Genomic DNA, 19,648 nt, shown 5'->3' on the forward strand with positions numbered 1-19,648 from the left:
TTTCAGTCAGTTGCCTATATACATATACATTAAACTTGCTACCTCTTAACAGTTTGAAATATATGTAACAGCAATTACAGAGGGAGAAGCGCCAGCATATTCCATGTTTGCAAGTTACATGAAGTCTGATTAATTAAATTAACAACAAAAAACAATCAGAAACAGAATAGCACTACAACTGACAATAAAAGAAAAAAATAATTTAAAAAATACTAATAAAAACAACATGCAATTTTTATTGATGAGAATATATTTATATCTTGTTTGTTGGTTACTCTTATACTACCCTAAAATAAGTATATTTAACAATCACTCACTCAGTTCATAAACTAAATTACAATAAGTGTCCACAATAAAAAGAACATTGGTGCATATGAATGATATTCAAATTGTAATGAAATATGCACTTGGCAGATTTTCACAATATTATTATTATTGTTACACCCTCCATGGAGTTGGCAGACTCACCACAGGAGGTTCAGTTCATTCAACTGACAAAATATTTATCATACTGAACCTTAAAATCTTGAACACTCCATACATTAACAACATGCTCCTTTTTCAAGTGAAAAACTTACTGCAGCTAACTCTCTAATCTGTAATAGGAGATTATTGAGGAAATAGTATTAGCATCTGAGAATTTGACTGTAATGAATATGACCATGTTGCCACCTATTGGTGAGTGATCATAGGGTCTTTACCTGGGAGGTGGCTAAATGTGTGAAATTTTCAGTTAAGACAATGTACATGTGGAATTACCATGCTGGCAAGTATGACAAGCTTAGGAGATTGCTTGGTTCAGTGCCATGGCATGTAAAACTGCAAGAGCTGGATGTTGATAGGGTATGGGAAGTGGTCAAGGAGCATTTGCAGGAGGTTATGGCAGGCTGTATACCTAGAGTCCAAATAGTAAATCAAGTAAGGGTTAAATGGATGAATAACATCATTAAACTTGAGTTGCAAAAAAGGAAACAACTGTGGAAGGAATTTAAGGAGAAAGGTGACCTGCAGGCACATGAATGGTATAAAGCGCAGGCCAGAAGGGTAACGAGTGTGGTGAGAAAGGCAAAAATGGATTACGAAAGGAAATTAGCCATGCAAGCTAAAGAGAATCCCAAACAGTTCTTTCAATATGCTGCTAGTAAAAGAAAAACTGTACATGGCAGAATGATTTTAAGGAACGCCGATGGTAGGGAGGTCACTGAATCAGTTGATATAGTGGAATTACTGAGTGAGCACTTTGCAAGAGTATATCATCCAGGTGGTGACGTTGAAGGAATGAAGGAACCATTAGTTTATATGGGAATTGTGGTGAATGAAGTGGAGGTGAATAGTCTATTACAGAACCTTAATGTGAATACATCTGTGGGATTGGATGGTATATCAGCACGGGTCTTACGTGAAGCGGCTAAAGAATTGTCAGTGCCCTTGACCTTATTGTTTAATCTGAGTCTTGACTCTGGTTTAGTCCCGAAGGGATGGAAAGAGGGGAAAATAGTTCCACTGCATAAAGGAGGATCCAAGACTACTATTGCAAATTACCGACCGATCAGCATATCAGGAATCATTGTCAAGGTCTTGGAGAAAGTAGTCAAGGGTAAAATACAGGAATAGATTGATGAAAATGAGATACTGTATGGGGGACAGCATGGTTTTGTGAAGGGTAGATCATGCCTTAGTAACTTGCTCAGGTTTTATAACACAGATGACGGCTGAACTGGATAAGAGTAATGGGTTTACAGTGATACTGCTGGACCTGGCTAAGGCCTTTGACAGGATACCACATGGAAGTCTAATCTGTAAGCTGCAACATATGGAAATGGATATAGGGTTGGTGAGATGGATAAGAGGGTAGTTGATGGAGAGATACCAGAGAGTAGTTTACTCAGGAGTAGAGTCCAAAAGATGACCTGTGACTGGTGGTGTGCCGCAGGATTTTGTTCTTGGACCACTGCTGTTTAATTTGTTCATTAACGATATAGGAAAGGATCTGAGAGAAACTGTTCATTTGTTTGCTGATGATGCAAAGTTGGGTAGAGCAATAGTGAGTGCACAGGATGTCAAAATTTTGCAGGATGATTTGAATAGTTCGGAGGACTGGGCTAAGGAGAATGGATGTCAATTTAATGTGGCAAAATGTAAGGTTATGCATTTTGGGGTGAAAAGATTAGCAGCATCTCATCTTCTTTATACTATCTAGGCTATTTATACATCACTAGGCTAACCGCAGTCTGCGCGGTTAGCCTAGTGGCTATGCGCTTCGCAACCATATGCCTGGGGAAGGAGTGTCCTAGGTTCGATTCCCGTCGGTGACGTGAGGAGCTGAAGGATCTTCCTCAGCCATAGCCAAGTTAGCCAGTCTTGGGCGTGGACAGCAGGGTTTTTCCCCCCAGTTTATTCTGGGGTTTTTCATCCTGCAAAGCAGGCAAACTGGCCTTGAGAACTCAACACTACAGGCTATAGGATACACCGGGGCACAAGGCTGACCACCTTATCCTGTAAACAGAGTGAGTCCGATGATCAATGGACCCTCGACACCACAAGGTAAAAGAGGGTATAAGGAAGATGACAAGATTAGCAGCAGTATATCACATTGGTGAAACTGTACTCCAGGAGATTGATGAAGCTAGGGACTTGAGAGTGTTGGTGGATAGGGAGTTGAAGTTTAGGGGGCATATCGCAAAAGTGGCTAAATCAGCTCATCAAATCACTTGGATGCTGAAGAATACTTTGACAAACAGAGATAAGTAAGTTATTGTTCCTCTGTATCGAGCCTTGATAAGACCCCATCTAGACTACTGTGGAGAGATATGGGCACTAGGGTTTCTTATGGATGGGGAGGAGGTGGAGAGGATTCAGAGACGAGTGACCAAGATGATAGCAGGTCTATGGAATGAACCTTATGAGAACAGGTTGAAGATTTGTGGGTTGCAGAAATTGGTTGATAGGCAGAAAAGGGAAGATATGATTGAGACATTCAAATTGCTGAAGGGTTTCTATAGGATTAATTCACTGGATATTTTTGAGAACAGGTCTAGTGATGGAAGGACTAGGGGATATCCATGGAAGCTGGGCAAGAGTGTGGTTAGTAAGGATGTTAGAGCTGGGATTTTTACTTTTAGAGTGGTGAATGAGTGGAATAAGCTGCCAGAGTCTGTTGTGGGTGCTATGACAGTGAATGAGTTCAAGGCAAAGTATGATAGATACTGTGTGAATGTCGAATAGTTGTGATGGACATGATATTTAGGGCCTCCCTCGATGACTCCTTGGAGTCGCCCGTAATAATAAAAATAAAGACAACAATGGAATATTAGTGGCAATGTGTGAAGAGCAAAGAGTGCAATATGCAAACATGTGGAATCAGTTTGAGGGATGAATGGAGTTATAAAAGAGTGGACTGCATCTGAATGGTTTAGGTGAGTCATTTGGGAAGGTTGTTGCTGGAGTGATGCAAACAAGGTATCAATGGAAGTCAAAGATGATGTGAATGAGCAGGAGAGTGGACTGGGTGAGACTGGTGTTGAAAGAGAATGTGAGAACAGGAAAGCAAGTTGGACAGGGAAATGGATAGGGCCAGGAAGGTGAGGGGTACACGGTGTAAGGAGAGTGGCTGAAAGTAGTAAAGAATTCACATAATGGATTGTTAGTATAGGAATGGAATAGCCAGGAATATATGATGGGTTGAGTCTGGAAGGCTACATAAGGCAAAAAGTGAGCAGGTAAGAAGAAGCCACAGATGGGGGACAGCATGAGTAGAACTGGCTACAGACCAAGAAATGAATTGTTATGTTTATTTACTAATGCCAAGAGAGTCAGAAATAAGGGAGATGAAATTGTTGCACTGATTTAGTTGATGTGCCTGAAAATAGTTGGAATAAGTGAAACATGGTTGGATGAGAATGACATTCTGACAGGAATACAAATGGAGGGTATAATAAATTTAGTTTAATTCTTTATCCAAGTGTAAGCAAACAAAGTTTGCACTCGAAGCATCTTCAGGACTGAGGCAACTCATGGTAAAGGTGGACCAAGCTCTCATCACTCCTTGTCTTAGTATCTCCCATAATGCAAAGCACATCTCCTTGCAGACATGTATAATGCTATGCATTAAGAGAAGGACCACTATCCAAACCGGTTTGACCTTTATTGAATGTTCAAGTACAGGTCAAACTCCAAAAACTCAGCGTTGTTTCCCTCAGTAACAGGCCCACTGAGAAGAACTCTCAAAACCGGTTGGCTCTACACCATCGCAGGTTCACCCCACCACCGAGCAGAGCCGCTCATTTGCTCATATCTCATCCAAGGGGTAACAGCAACAGCTGTGCCTCAGTTAACTTCACAGGCTATAGCATTGCCATTCATTACCCCCACACACACACCCACACCCCACCCAGGACCTGTGTGACAGCAACAGCCGAGCCTCAGTTAAAACTTTATTGAGATCTTGTCAGTGGGAGCCAGACCCAGAGGTGGTGATACCAAGGTGGAAGCAATGGAGAAGTCATATTTACCTATATGAGTTGCCAAAAGGTGTCTCACCTTATTATTAAATTGCTCTGGATTTAGCGAAAGATGTTGGAAGTTTTTTCCCACTTGGTTAGACTATAATAAATTTAGTTTAATCCTTTATCCAAGTATAAGCAAACAAAGTTGTGCCTGAAGTATCTTCAGGACTGAGGCAACTCGTGGTAAAGGTGGGCCAAGCTCTCATCATTCCTTGTCTTAGTATCTCCCATAATGCAAAGCACATCACCTTACTAAGACAAGGAGTGATGAGAGCTTGGTCCACCTTTACCACGAGTTGCCTCAGTCCTGAAGATACTTCAGGTGCAAACTTTGCTTTCTTACACTTGGATAAAGAATTAAACTAAATTTATTATAGTCTAACCAAGTGGGAAAAAACTTCCAACATCTTTCTCTAAATCTAAATTAATAAAAAGGTGACTGTAGAGAACTAAGGAATAGTTTTTTTTTAAGTGGAAAGTATACTATAGTAAATTTCCTTTACAACACTACTGATGCTATGGGCTTCGGTCAAGATTTTTTGATAATTTGTTACAGTGGGTGGGCTCATTATAATGGTGTTTGCAAAAACTTGAACATATATTCTTATATATCACTAGTGGTGTGCTGAAGGTTCAGTGCTGGAACTATTGCTGTTTAATTTGTACACAAATGATATAGGAAATAACTTGAAAGGAAATATTCAGTTGTTTGCTGATGATACAAAATTAGATAGAATAATAGTTAATCAAGACAATGTGGACAGTTTGAAGATGGTTTAAATAGGCTATGTATGGGCAAAAGATAATGGAAATCAATTTAATGTCGAGAAATGTAAAGTTATGCATTTTGGGATAAATAGATTACAAGCTGCGTATCATATTGATAATACCGTACTCCATGAAATAGATAAAGCTAGAGATTTAGGAGTGGTGATAAACAGAGAATTAAAGATTAGAGGATCATATTGCTAAGGTATCCCAAATTATTTGGCTATTGAAGAACACATTAAAATGTAAGGATAAGGAAGTTGTTATTCCTCTTTATAAGGCCTTTATATGCCCATATCTGGATTACTGTGCACAAGTCTGGTCCCCTGGGTTTCTTAGGGATGAGGAAGCAGTGAAGACGATTCAGAGGTGAGTGACCAAGATGGTGAGTGGCCTGTGGAATGTTCCCTATGAAGGTAGACTGAGAGTGTGAGTGGATTGCAGAAATTAGTTGATAGGAGAAAAAGAGGGGATATGATAGAAACATTTAAGTTGCTTAAAGGATTTTATAGGATATGCAGGGGAAATGTTTCAACATTCGGTTAAAGGGACCAGAACAAGGAGTCCCTGGAGGTTGAATAAAGGTGTGGTTAGTAGGGGTGTGAGGACTAAATTTTTTGCTTGGAGAGTTGTGAATGGGTGGAATGGGTTGCCAGAGTCAGTTGTGAATGCTTCGTCTAATGGGTTAAAGGAGAAACATAATAGATTGTGTAGATAGATTGGGTCTCCTGCGATGAGTCTTTGGACTCCATGCAGGTGCTTTATAATAATAATAAAAATAATAGTGCTGGCATGTAAAAGAAAAAAAAAATTAAATATCATGTGCACAAAATAATAAAACAATAAAAATAATAATTGTTACACTTTGTTTTTTAGGAATGACCTCTCGTGATGAGTCTTTTGACTCTATTGGAGGTCTGAATAATAATAATAATTAAACACACTAGAATTGCTACCTTCAGATGATATACAGATGTCAGTCAACTAATCTAGAAGGCAAAAGGAGTTTATCACAATGTCCATTCTCCCAAAGCAACCATTACAGTTATGATACAAAGCAAAAGTATAGGAGTATTTTGGGGCAGTTGCCAAGGGCATTGGTGTCAGCAGCATGATATTTTACAAATTATTGTAAAATGCACTAATTCAGTATACTAAATTATAATGCATTGATGAAGCAAGGAAAATCTATATGGTTTGAAATAATAAATTCAGAATCAATAAACAAATGTATGCCTTGCAGGTTATATATATATATATCCTGCTGTCAGTTTTAAATATAGTTTTTTACATTTTTCTATTAAAAAATACTTTGAAAACAGTCAAAGACAATATCATACTGAAGTGAATATTCAGTTTTTTATTCTCTAAAACAAAGAAACAGCGAAAATCTGATGACACTTCTCCAAGAGATATCTTTTCTTGAATTTTTCATTTTCTGAGCCCAACATAAAATACCTTGTAATTTTTCATTATTCCTGTTGAGTACATAAAATAAGCTATCTACTTGAAAAATTTCAAGGAAAAGTAGCAGTGAGTGAATTTCATGTCAAAACACGTTCTCATACTAAACACCTTAAAATCAAACCTTTAATATAATAAATTTAGTTTAATCCTTTATCCAAGTGTGAGCAAACAAAGTTTGCGCCTGAAAATATATTCAGCACTGGTGTAAGGTAGTACAACACCAGGCAACTCGTAGCAAAGGTGGACCAAGCTGACATCACGCCTATCTCAGTATCTCCCATAATGCAAAACACATCTCCTTGCAGATATGTATAATGTTATGCATTAAGGGAAGCGCCACTACCCAAACTAGTTTCGACCTTTATTGAGGTCTCTTCAGTGGGAGCCAGGCCCAGAAGTGAAGATTCCAGGCAGAAGCAATGGCGAGGTCATCTTTACCTATAGGAGTTGCCAAAAGGTGTGCAACCTTTTTTATTAAATTACTCTGGATTTAGAGAAAGATGTTGAAAGTTTATTTTTCACTTGGTTAGACTATAATAAATTTAGTTTAATCCTTTATCCAAGTGCGAGCAAACAAAGTTTGCACCTGAAAATATCTTCAGCACTGGGGTAAGGTAGTACAAAACCGGGCAACTCGTAGCAAAGGTGGACCAATCTGACATCACTCCTTGGATAAAAGATTAAACTAAATTTATTATAGTCTAACCAAGTGAAAAATAAACTTTCAACATCTTTCTCTAAATCCAGAGTAATTTAATAAAAAAGGTTGCATACCTTTTGGCAACTCCTATAGGTAAAGATGACCTTGCCATTGCTTCTGCCTGGTATCTTCAGGGATTACATCGACCATGAGATGCGGTGATTAATACCCTTGGAGGGTAATGGATGGCAATGCTATAACCAATTAAGTTCTAACTGAGGCTCAGTTATTGCTGTTACCCTCCTGCCATGATCAGAGCTTTAATAGCTCAATAACACCTTATCCCTACACAGTCCTCTACAGATAACGGGGAAGATGAAAAGCATTCTTACTTCGCCCCTTTAAGACAGTCCTTATAAGGACTGGTATCTTCACTTCTGGGCCTGGCTCCCACCGAAGAGACCTCAATAAAGGTCAAAACTAGTCTGGTTAGTGGCGCTTCCCTTAATGCATAACATTATACATATCTGCAAGGAGATGTGTTTTGCATTATGGGAGATAGGAAGATAGGAGTGATGTCATCTTTGTCCACCTTTGCTACGAGTTGCCTGGTGTTGTACTACCTTACCCCAGTCCTGAAGATATTTTCAGGTGCAAACTTTGTTTGCTCACACTTGGATAAAGGATTAAACTAAGTTTATTATAGTCTAACCAAGTGAAAAATAAACTTTCAAAACCTTTTATATGATCAGTGAAAAGCTAATGGAGGTTGATAACTGCAGGGGTGAATGCTGGTCTTGGAATTTACGCTTGCTCTTGTTATCATTCAGGGAGTGAGAGGTATGATTGAAGTCTGATTAGCAGAATAATGAATTATTGACCATTTAAAACTATATATTTAGAAATTTATGTACATTTAATCATAAAAATACAACATTTATTTTACAGATGACATTCTATTTTTTTCAATTTAGCTACTTGAATACAAATTCTACCCTACGGTTCTTCTTTATGAACTGGTCAATAACATCATCATAAAAAGTTGGTTGTAACTTAATTTTCCCAAGCAACATGTACACTTGTAAAGGCTGGCTGAAGCTCACTGGCTAGAGCTACTTTAGCTGCGTATGGCCTGTGTTCAAGACGACGTGAAGGGAGCAGAAATGGCTGTGCACGCGCATGAAATCACAGTGCTGCTGCGAGGACCTGAAAGCTCCTACAACCGAGCAAGCCAAGGTAGCTTCGACTGGATGAGCAAGCATTGGCCTTCGATACACAACGCAAAGCTCAATTATTGCCGTGCAAGCTTAAGACATCTTCTGTCTAAAAAAATAAAAGCCTAAAGGGAATGCTTATAAATGCATGCATTTATTAACAAATAAATGTTACTTCTTTTTCAGTTAATGAGCTTGTGCAGCAAGCATGGAGAATTCGTCACTGGATAACTGGATGGAAAGATCTAGATTCAAATCTCATATCAGCTGCCCATCTCCATGAAGGTCTTTTAACTGGAGGTGAGTTAGAGTTAACCAGTCTCATAAAAAGATAGGATTTTTTCTTCTTCTGGGAACTGGAGTTTGTTTGCTTGCTTTGAAGGAAGAAAACTAGTTGGCACAACATATACACATTGGGAAACTAAACAGATAGGAGTAACCACCCTATCAAGCCAAATTAGTTTTTAAATGAGAGACCAAAGAATCTAGTATGTTATGGAGAAGATGACCTGGGAATATATCTCATAAAATATAATTTATATGTAAGGGATGATCAAGAATTATCCTGTATCATATATAGCTTTCTATATAACACTTACCTTATGCCATTACATATACTGACAGCTACCCATGAATCTTTATGGTTTTGAAGATATCCTTGATAATGGCAGTGTTTTTGAGACTGACAATTAAAAACAAAAAAAAAGGCATAATTTATTAAAATCAATAAGAATGCCATTAAAAAAAAGAAAATGAAATGGTATTATTAAATAATGTTTCTAAAACTGAGTCTCATAGAATGCAACAATGTGGTCAAAACAAACCAAATTATGTAACAAAACACTTAATAATTTATTCCAAAGATGCTTGAGAATCTTTTAAGAAATGCTTAAAATATTAACATGTTTAAGGTCTGAGCAATTTCAGTTTTTTTTTTTAATTTAATTCAAATTATTTATTTATTTAAATTAAATTTACAGTATTTAATAAAATAAAATTTTCTCTTCATTTAGTGATTGTGCAAATTCTCTAGGCCCATCCATAGTCTTATCTTAATTACAAGCAATGATCAAAAACGGAAATGGTGATGGATATAAACCTGGCTAATAAACAGTCGCCAATCAAGGAGAAGGGGTAAGTAACCAATCTCTATTCATGAATTTCTGCTGTTTAATTGGTACATTAATGATATTAGGGATGATCTGAGGAGTAGACTGTAATATCTAGTTGTCTGTTGATGATGCTGAGGAAGATAATAATATAGGCAATTAATAAACATTAAAGCCTCTAGTTGGCTCAGTCACATGCTGCTTAAGATATTTATCTCTCAGAAATTCCACAAGCTCACTCTCCTTGTTCCTTTACACCATCTCCTACTTCCATTCTATATTCCTGTAATTCAAGTCGCCCATCACGATCACCTTCTTTTTTACATGCCCAACTAATTTGCCTAAACATTTCACAATTGGTATTCTCTGCATTCCCTGACCTATAACAGCATCCTATCAGATATCCTAACCTGTTTATTTCAACTTTACACCACACAGATTCAAAATCTGTGCCTGCACTATCAACTTCCACATTTTATGGACACAATTCCTCTGCAATCATTAACAGCACTCCCCACTCCTCTTTTCACATTGCTATCCTTCTGAAAAATTATATATCCTATTTCTATTCCCGACATCACTTCCTCCTCAGACAGCCAAGTTTCACTTATTCCAATTATCTTTGGGCATACTGACTCAATCAATGCAACAAATTCAGCTCTCTTATTTTGAATACTCCTTACATTTGTGTAAAACATAACAATCCCTGTGTCCTTGAGGCATTCTACCAGCACCAACGTTTTCTATTCTAGCTGCTATTTGTCTGTTGATCTGACCATTCCCATTTCCCTGATCCTGACTTTGATTTCCATTCCTACCTATCTCATCCTCACCTTTATGCATTCCATCACCTTGTGCTGCTGCAACCACATCTTTTTTGTGCCTTCTCAGAAAACAACAGCCTTTCTAAATGCCCAACACCAAACTCATTCAAATGCAATTCATCAAACTTTAAACCATTCTAACTTTCCTTCAAATTCACTCCACAGATTTACAAACTGAACCCCCTTTGCCTCACACAACTCAGCCATCTTACTATTCATTATTTCTGCTCTCCTTCTCAATTCACTGTTGTCATATCTGGGCAACATGCCTACGACTTTTCCAACACTATTCTTTAATTAAAGGGATAAAAAATCCCTCGTTATTTTAAAGCCGAATAAGAAACTCCCTCACTGATCTTCCCTCATAATGTAAAACAGTAATACATCTCCTAGGAACTGCATTTTACATTATGAGAAAATATTAAGGACAGTGATAGTATCTTGCTCCACCTTTGCTCCGAGTTGCCCTAGTGTTGTACCACCAGGCGTAGACTTACGCTTGGACTTGCCGAATGTTCTTCAGCATGAAACTCTTAGATTTTGATCTGCGAGTTTCTTATTTGGCTTTAAAATAACAAGGCATTTTTTATCCCCTTAATTGAAGAATTTACATCGCTGAAAAGATAGCCTTTTGGTTCTTTAACACTATTCTTCTTTACTTGCTGCAACAACTTCCTTGAGTCTCTATCAATATTCTCTTTCCCCAACTAAGTCATTTATGCCCATGACTACCACTAATTTTGATGCCCAATCTTTCCTTTTCTGCAATGCATTAGTTTTTTGCTTTATTATTCTACCAGGAAAGCATGTTTTGTGCACTTTATTTGTCATCACATCTCTAATGATCGAGTCCCCATACAATGATACATGACTCTCCTTTGACTCTTTCTTCGTAATACTAACTTCCTTTTTCTCATTCTCATCAGCCAATCTCTTCTTTAGATGTGTATTATCCACTTAGAGATGTTTCATTTCACTTTTCATTTTCACTAACTCTTGTCTAAGCTCTTCTACTATGGTCCCAACACTTGCTCCCATTTCTAATCGCTCTAATCTATTTCTTTCTTCTTGTTTACCCAAACAGGTCCACTAATCCTTCACATTTTTTGGTGCATACATATAACAATTTTCACAATGCATCCACTGCAAAAAAATCAAGGCAGAAGTAGATCTCTGTACCAAAGCTTTACGTGCTGCCGATGTGCGTTTCTTTATGGACGCCATTTTCAGAAACAGAAGAAGAAGAAGAACGAACAAACAAGTAGCAAAACACAATATAAAAACAAAAAATTCCAACAACACTACTGAAGGTCACTTGTATCCAAACTGGAAAAAATGCAGCACAATTTGCCTTTAAACTAATTTAAAACACCTTTTTTAGCACAGCACAAATCTACTTCTAATTTGCTCATGACATTGATAACTTGGTGATAACTTCACATGATCTAGTTGTGAAATTGATCATGAGGTGCTTGTTTGAGAAGTGATGAAACTAGAAAAGGTTACTACCAAAAATTGATATATGTGGAAATATAAAGCAGATGATTATAGGAAACTCTGTATTCAGTTAGCATCGGAACATTGGGTAGATGAGTTGAGTGAAAAAAAGATGTTGGCAATGCAAACTCACAAGACAATATCTGACAAAAGCAATGTATAACTGCATACCATGGGTTAAGCGAGTAAACAGAATAGGAGTGAAATGGATGAACAGTAAAATCAGGCAAGCTGTACTGGAAAAGAAAATGCTATGGAGGAAGTACAAGACATTGAAAGTATATTTTTCACTTGGTTAGACTATAATAAATTCAGTTTAATCCTTTATCCAAGTGTGAGCAAACAAAGTTTGCGCCTGAAAGTATCTTCAGGACTGGGGTAAGGTGGTACAACACTGGGAAACTCCTTGCAAAGGTGGAGCAAGCTAACATCACTCCTATCTCAGTATCTCCCATAATGCAAAACACATCTCCTTGCAGATATGTATAATATTATGCATTAAGGGAAGGGCAACTACCCAGACTAGTTTCGACCTTTATTGAGGTCGAAACTAGTCTGGGTAGTGGCTACGCAACACCTATAGGAGTTGCCAAACGGTGTGCCATTTGGCAACTCCTATAGGTAGAGATGACCTTGCTAATGCTTCTGCCTGGTATCTCACTTGGGCCTAGCTCCCACTGAAGAGACCTCAATAAAGGTCGAAACTAGTCTGGGTAGTGGCCCTTCCCTTAATGCATAACATTATATATATCTGCAAGGAGATGTGTTTTGCATTATGGGAGATACTGAGATAGGAGTGATGTTAGCTTGCTCCACCTTTGCAAGGAGTTGTCCGGTGTTTTACCACCTTACCCCAGTCCTGAAGAGACTTTCAGGCGTAAACTTTGTTTGCTCACACTTGGATAAAGGATTAAACTAAATTTATTATAATGAAGTACAAGACAGTTGGAAGTGATCGGATCCATGAAGAATATAAAGTGCAGGCTAGAAAGGTGACCAGCATGGTAAAGAAACAAAAGATGCAGTATAAGAGGAGAGTGGCCAAGGTAAACTCATGGAAATTTTTCTGCTATATGGCAAGCAAGAGAAAGAATAATTGTGGCAGGCTGACACTGGTGGATGATCATGACAGCAGAATAACAGTTGCAAACCTCACACATCCTTTTGGATGTGTATAAGGCTATGCATTATGGGAAAAGCCACCATTCACACTGGTTTTGACTTTTATTGAGGTATGTTTAAATGTAGGGATATCTCTCCAAAACCTCTGAGTAATCTGCAAAATCACCCTAAATCTCACTGAGTGACCCAAAACTCATTTAGGGTCACTCAGTCAATAGACTCATTACTCCTGACGTGAATCACTCTAAGATGGGAAACTCAGTGGTGGTTCCACCCAGTGCAGGCAAAACCCACCACCAAAAAGAACCTCTACACTCAGGAAGTAGGCAAACCCAATGGTAAATTGGGATTTAGTCATCATAAAGTGGGAATCAGACCCAGAGGAATGCCAGGGATGAAGTAATGCAAAAGCCATATATTTTACATATACAAGTAGCGAAAAGATGTATCACCTTGTTATTAAATTAAATTACTCTGGATCAGAGATAGATGTTGAAAGTTTATTCATTTGGTTATACTATAATTAAAGATGCCAAGAAATTATATTCTTGGTTTAATCCTTTATCCAAGTGTAAGCAAACAAATCTTGCACGTGAAGTATCTTCATGACTGCACTACTGGTATACAAAGGCTAATAACTTCACATCATTTGCCTTAGTATCCTATAATGCCAAGCACACATCCTTAATAATAAGGTGATAAATCTTTTCACTGCTTGTATATGGGAAATATATGACTTTTGCATTACTTCAACCTTGGCATCCCTTCTGGATCTGGCTCCCACTGATGAGACCTCAATAAAAGTCGAAGAAACTGGTGTGGGTAGTGCCCACATAGTATCACTTCCCATAATGCATAGCTTTATACAGAGCTGAAAGGATGTGTGTTTTTCGTTATGGGATACTAAGGCAATTGATGCAAAGTCATTAGCCTCATTATACAAGTAGCCCGTCGTGAAGAAATTTCACATGCAAACTTTGTTATTTACACTTGGATAATGAATTAAACCAAGAATATAATTTGGCATCTTTAATTTATAGTATAATCAAGTAAAAAAACTTTTATCAAAGAATATAACATATCTAAAGTAGATGGAGCACACTGTTCGATATAAGAAGTTTTATTGCAAACTAATATTATTGCTGTGTAGAAAGTTTATTTTTTTAAAATATAACATGCAGATACAGTTTACAGAGCAATTCATGAGTAAAATATTATCTGCAACTATTCAAAAATTGATTGTTGATTAATCATCTAGTTTCAAAGTAACATTTAGCATTTTCCATCATGTTTCTCACTGCTGTATTGTTCTTCAGTTACTAATAAATTAATAACAATAAGTAAGCAATCTGTAAAAGCTAAATACATACATACATACCTTTTGAAATGGTTTACTAATGACATTAGTACCATTCTGATGATGTTTTTCAAAATAATGTTTCGGCAAAAGATTTTTGTTCATTTGTAGATTTAAGACAAACTTTTTATCAAAAGCTACAAATCCTATCTTTAACTTCTCATCATGTTCTGCCTGAAGAAGAAATAAATAATAAATATAACAGTTGGGTTTACAAAAGTTTATCCTTTTATTTAAATGTTAACTTTAATATAAATGTACACAATTCTACTTGTTTGTTTTATTTATTTGTGTGTGTGCGTGCGCACATGCATATATGATAATAAAATTTGTCATGCATATATTATTATTATTATTTGACACCTCCAGGGAGTCCAAGGACTCATCGAGGGAGGGCACCTCTGCTCTACTGCTCTGTCTCCACCAACTGACCGGAACTACACCAACACCATCTACCGCCGACAACCACCATTAGTATTTCCACGGACAATCACAAACATCCATGCCTACGTTGGTATTCAAACCCTCAGCCTTTTAGCTGGAGAGCGGATACGCTCTATACAGTATATACATATGCGCTATACATATATATATATATATATATATATATATACACAATACACACACACACACTGATTTCCAATACATTAAAGAACAAAGGTACATTATGTAAGAAGTGATGCTGAGTCTAGTTATCATATACAAATGAGTAGCTGTCAGCATTATATGCAAATGAGCTACAGCTTAAAAGAGGACATTTTGGATTGGTTTTCCATTTTGTGTTTGAAGTGAGAATAAGACATTTCATGATAGCAAAAATTTTTGAATATGACTGCAAGACATGAAACTGATGAATTTAGGTGGAGAGCGATTGTAAAACTAGAGGCTGTCCAAACTCAGGTGGAGGTGGCCAGATGGTTGCATACAAATCTCTCCATGGTTCACAGATATATCTCCAATTATCTACTCATTGAAAAAGGAGTGCTACCCAAATTTAGCTATGATCTGACCTCATGCCAGCTACAGGAACATTGATATCTGCTTCCCCTGTGCAAAGAAAGCTTTGTGAAAGTGGCCTGTATACTAGGCAACCAGTAATCTGTGTGCTCCTATCCCAATGTCACAGGAGAGAATGTTTGAAATGGAAAAATTAAGTCATAATATAATTTATTAACCTCTAATCTGTTTTTGTGACATACTCTAAACATATGATTTTGTTTTGCCTAATTTTTCCATTTGTTTTACTTTTGATTATATAACCAGAAGTGAAACAAATCAACAAATTTTAATAAAGAGATTATCTAGGTAGTAGTAGATGAATATCAGACTCCTTAGAATACACACAGCTTATTGGCAGTCTGAACTAGCTTAAAAAAGTTCCTTGCTTGGTTCCTAGAAAGGAGGTTCTGAGTTATCTAAACCTTAGTCCACTCATAGTCAGGGGGTGTGCCAATGGTGTCCGGCACCTGTGTGCAAAACTTTAGTTGGCCCCTATTTCCCCCCCCCTCCAATTAAAAAATCACTTTAAAAAACGTTTTTTTAAAGTATTTCCTCTTCTTTGGCACCTTTACTATCCTGGCACCTGTGTGTGGCGCACACATTGCACATATGGCTGGCACGCCCCTGCTCATAGTATTAATGCAAGATAAGTTTACACCCTTTCAAGGGTGAGAATGACATTAAAAGGAAAAAAAAATCATGAAATTCCATCCAATGGAATTATTGATAACAGTTTGAATCATCTCATAAAAACTCTCAGATTGAAATCAGAAATAAGCCACACAGATATCTTTCTTGAAAATTTTAAATTCAAAATTTCAGCAAAGTTCATGATTACATCCTTGCTAACCTCACTTTCACTAACTCAACTTCCAAGAATAATCTCCATCTACTTTCCCCTCCTATCATGAATTAAAAAATTTCCCCTGAATTTATTCTATATAATATCTTTAGCAAATTATATGTTTCTACCATATCCCTTTCTTCTTTCAATCAATTTTTGTAACTCAGAAACCTTCGATCTATCCTTACAAAGCATTCTGTAGGCCTGGCACCATCTTGGTCCTGCCTCTGAATTCTTTCCGCCACTTCCACATCTCCAACCAACAAATCCAAGCAAACAGAGCACAGTAATCTAGATGTGGAAGTATCAAAGCCTTATAAAGAAAGATAACTCCCTCATCTCTGCTTGTGAGTATTCTTTCTTTTAGTTATACAGTGGTCAGCATTCATAGTGAAGAATTTATGGAGACAAATCACACGTGTTGGAGTAATTACTTATCATTAAAAAAATAAAAATGAGTGTTATTTTCTTAATTAATTACTTCAACAGTATGTTTTTATCTCCATAAATTCTTCACTATGACTGCTTGTATGTTTTTCAACATTCAGTGGGCCTCTTTACTATTTTGCACAATTTTTTAAATATGTCTTCTGAACTCAACTCCCCATCTGGTATCACTATACAATCTCTGGAAACCTCAATTTCTAGCAGTGCAATCTCTAGATACTTATAATCTTTTCAGCCCAAAGTGCATAGTGTTACTCTTTGTCACAATGAACAAGATACCATTATCCTTTGCCCACAATGTCAATTTATTCAAGTCATTCTGCAGGATTTTTATACTACTTTTATTTAGCATCATGAGCAAACAACTGAATCATATCCTATCCTATTCCTTCAGCCATTGATGATTATGAGCAAGGTGGTTTCCCGTTGCCTTCCTTGCCATTGTATATTTTATGACTGTAGCCTTGTGTTCACGAGACCGGTTTGCCTGTTTTGAGGAATGAAAAACACGAGTTACTGTGAGAAAAAACCCTCCACCTCTGTATGAAACTAGTTAACTTACCTTTAGTCAAAATAGATCGGATTCCTCATGCCACTCACGGGAATCAAGCCTGGGTCTTTCCGACCAAAGTGTGCTCTTTGTCTATAATGACTGAGCTATGGAGACTAACAACTGAATATTATCCCTAAAATCATCTCCATCATTATTGTACAAATTAAACAGTAATAAACCAAGTACAAATCCTTTTGGAACACTACTGGCCATCTTCCTTTTTTTGATTCTGCTGTTTGTAAGCTATCCACTTATCCATATCACGAGCTTCATATCCTTTCCCATTTGATGTTTAACAGATCCAACAATATTACAGCATCATAACATTCTCAACAATATCATAGCATAACCACTACCTTCATTCAACTCAACTACCACTTTATTATAAAAGGAGAATAAATTGCTATGGTAAGAACTTGCCAGCCTGGTTGGCTAAATGGTTAGTGTATCTGCTCTCCAGCCAAAAGGCTGTGGGTTCGAATCCCACCATGGGCATGGATGTTGTGATTGTCTGTGAAAATACTAGTGGTGGTGATGGGTGGTAGATGGCGTTAGTGTGGTTGTGGTTCATTGTAGTTGGTGGATTGATTTGTGGAAACAAGAGTAGATGTAGAGTAGAGTAGAGTTGTAGAGTAGATGCCCTCCCTCGATGAGTTTTTGGACTCCCTGGGGGTGTCACGTAATAATAATAATGATAGCCTCCTTTCACAAAGTGGATTTCCCTTTACAGAGTATCAGATTCCTGCCTATTACCTGAATTATGCTAACTTTTCTAAAATCTCAGTCACCAATTCTGAGACATTAACAGGTGTATAATTTGCAATCTCTGTTTTAGATCTATCCTTATGTAATAGTGTGGATAAAATTTCACCAAATATTAAACTTTTTTTTCCAGTTCCTACTTAATGATACTACTCATCTATTTAACTCATACCTGATTTTGGTCTCCTAAATTTGGGCATGAAGTGCGTTAATGCCATCCCTTGAACACTTCTTTGCTGTTTGCATGGACTGGTAACTCTTCTTTTCAGTTTCTGATGCCAATTCACTGCTCTGTGCTGTCCCCAAAGTTTGTCATAATCACCCTTTCTGCAGTTCCATAGATTATCCTTCTTAATCAAAAATTCTACATGCTTGGACACATCCCAGGTCAAGTGCATGTTCACTCCCCTCAATCAGAGCAAAGTGGCTGGAAATCTTGTGTATGGACAAATCCTCGATTTGTCCATGCACATATTATCACCAAATCTAGCACTCTCAAACTCCAAGTCCCCTCCATCACATGCTGTTTTAATTAATTATCTCTCAGGAGCTGTATAAATTCCATTTCCTGCTATTAAATTGTGTTCTTTCCTCCTCCTTATCAATATCTCCCTAATTAGTCTACTATGGTAATTACCATTCTAACATCAATAATTTTATAATGGCTTTCAATAGCCTGTCATGATAAATAAGTTGGCTTCATAAAAATCTAATTAATACTCTAACAGAAAAATTAACCCTATCTGCATAGTGTGCTATGTTTGTTAATTGTATACACTATATTCTCTGGCAAGTTTGTTCATCTTGCAAGATGAAAATCAAGCTTTTGGAAAGAATAAACCATCTTCTTATGAGACCGGCTAACTCTCCTTCACTTGAAAACCCTTTATAAAGGTTCTTCATATCCTAGACAAGATTTGGATTCATATCAATCCAACCGAAAGGTACTGTCATTATTGACTGAGGCTGTGTGTGTGTGTGTGTGTGTGTGTCAGCAATTATCAATCCACTGCTGAATTAAGACCTCTTCAAGACTGTCTATCCATGGATTTGCTTCCCCATGTCACTCCTGAAAATTTGACTGTTTCTTTATAGTGCGATTTTAGTCAGCACCATGCAGTTTTATTCTCCTTGTGGCCAATCCAGTGTCTATTGTTAGTTTTGTCAGGCCTTTTACAATTCCGTTTTGTGATAATGAGCATATATCTTTTAATATCATTTGATCCTATGGAGATACCCATATAATAATAATAATAACAACAGAGATTATTTCAGAATTGCAGGATGTTGACTGTGAGAACAGATTAAGTAACTGTGTGTTACAATGTCTGTCAGATAGGTGGTAGAACATACTTCACAGGACATACAAATAATAGTTAGGACTAGGAACATTTTGTTTTGTCTTATCTAGCATGCCACATGTTTGCACCTAATTGTGAAAACAGTCCAAAAAGCTAGGGTGAAAGGTGTTCTTGCTCCTTTTTAAGAGAGCTTCTGTAGCTTAGTCAAATAACAATGCCCTTTCTTTGGCAAGATCTTT

General features: G+C 37.2%; 1 protein-coding gene across 1 annotated transcript in view; it reads right to left on the minus strand.

The window, feature by feature from the left end:
- LOC150106851 (zinc metalloproteinase-disintegrin-like MTP8) overlaps positions 1-19,648 on the minus strand; it is a 263,774-nt gene that overhangs the window by 184,206 nt on the left and 59,920 nt on the right. The window contains exons 2-3 of the mRNA XM_090393491.1: positions 14,525-14,677; positions 9,194-9,276 (exon numbers count right to left, since the gene is read on the minus strand). Coding sequence (XP_090249617.1) covers positions 9,194-9,276; positions 14,525-14,677 — 236 coding nt within the window. The remainder of the gene's footprint in view (positions 1-9,193; positions 9,277-14,524; positions 14,678-19,648) is intronic.

The sequence above is a fragment of the Typopeltis vanoorti genome, chromosome 5 (assembly GCF_054136105.1).
Source record: "Typopeltis vanoorti isolate ZY-2024b chromosome 5, IOZ_Tvanoo_1.0, whole genome shotgun sequence".
Lineage (NCBI taxonomy): Eukaryota > Metazoa > Arthropoda > Arachnida > Uropygi > Thelyphonidae > Typopeltis > Typopeltis vanoorti.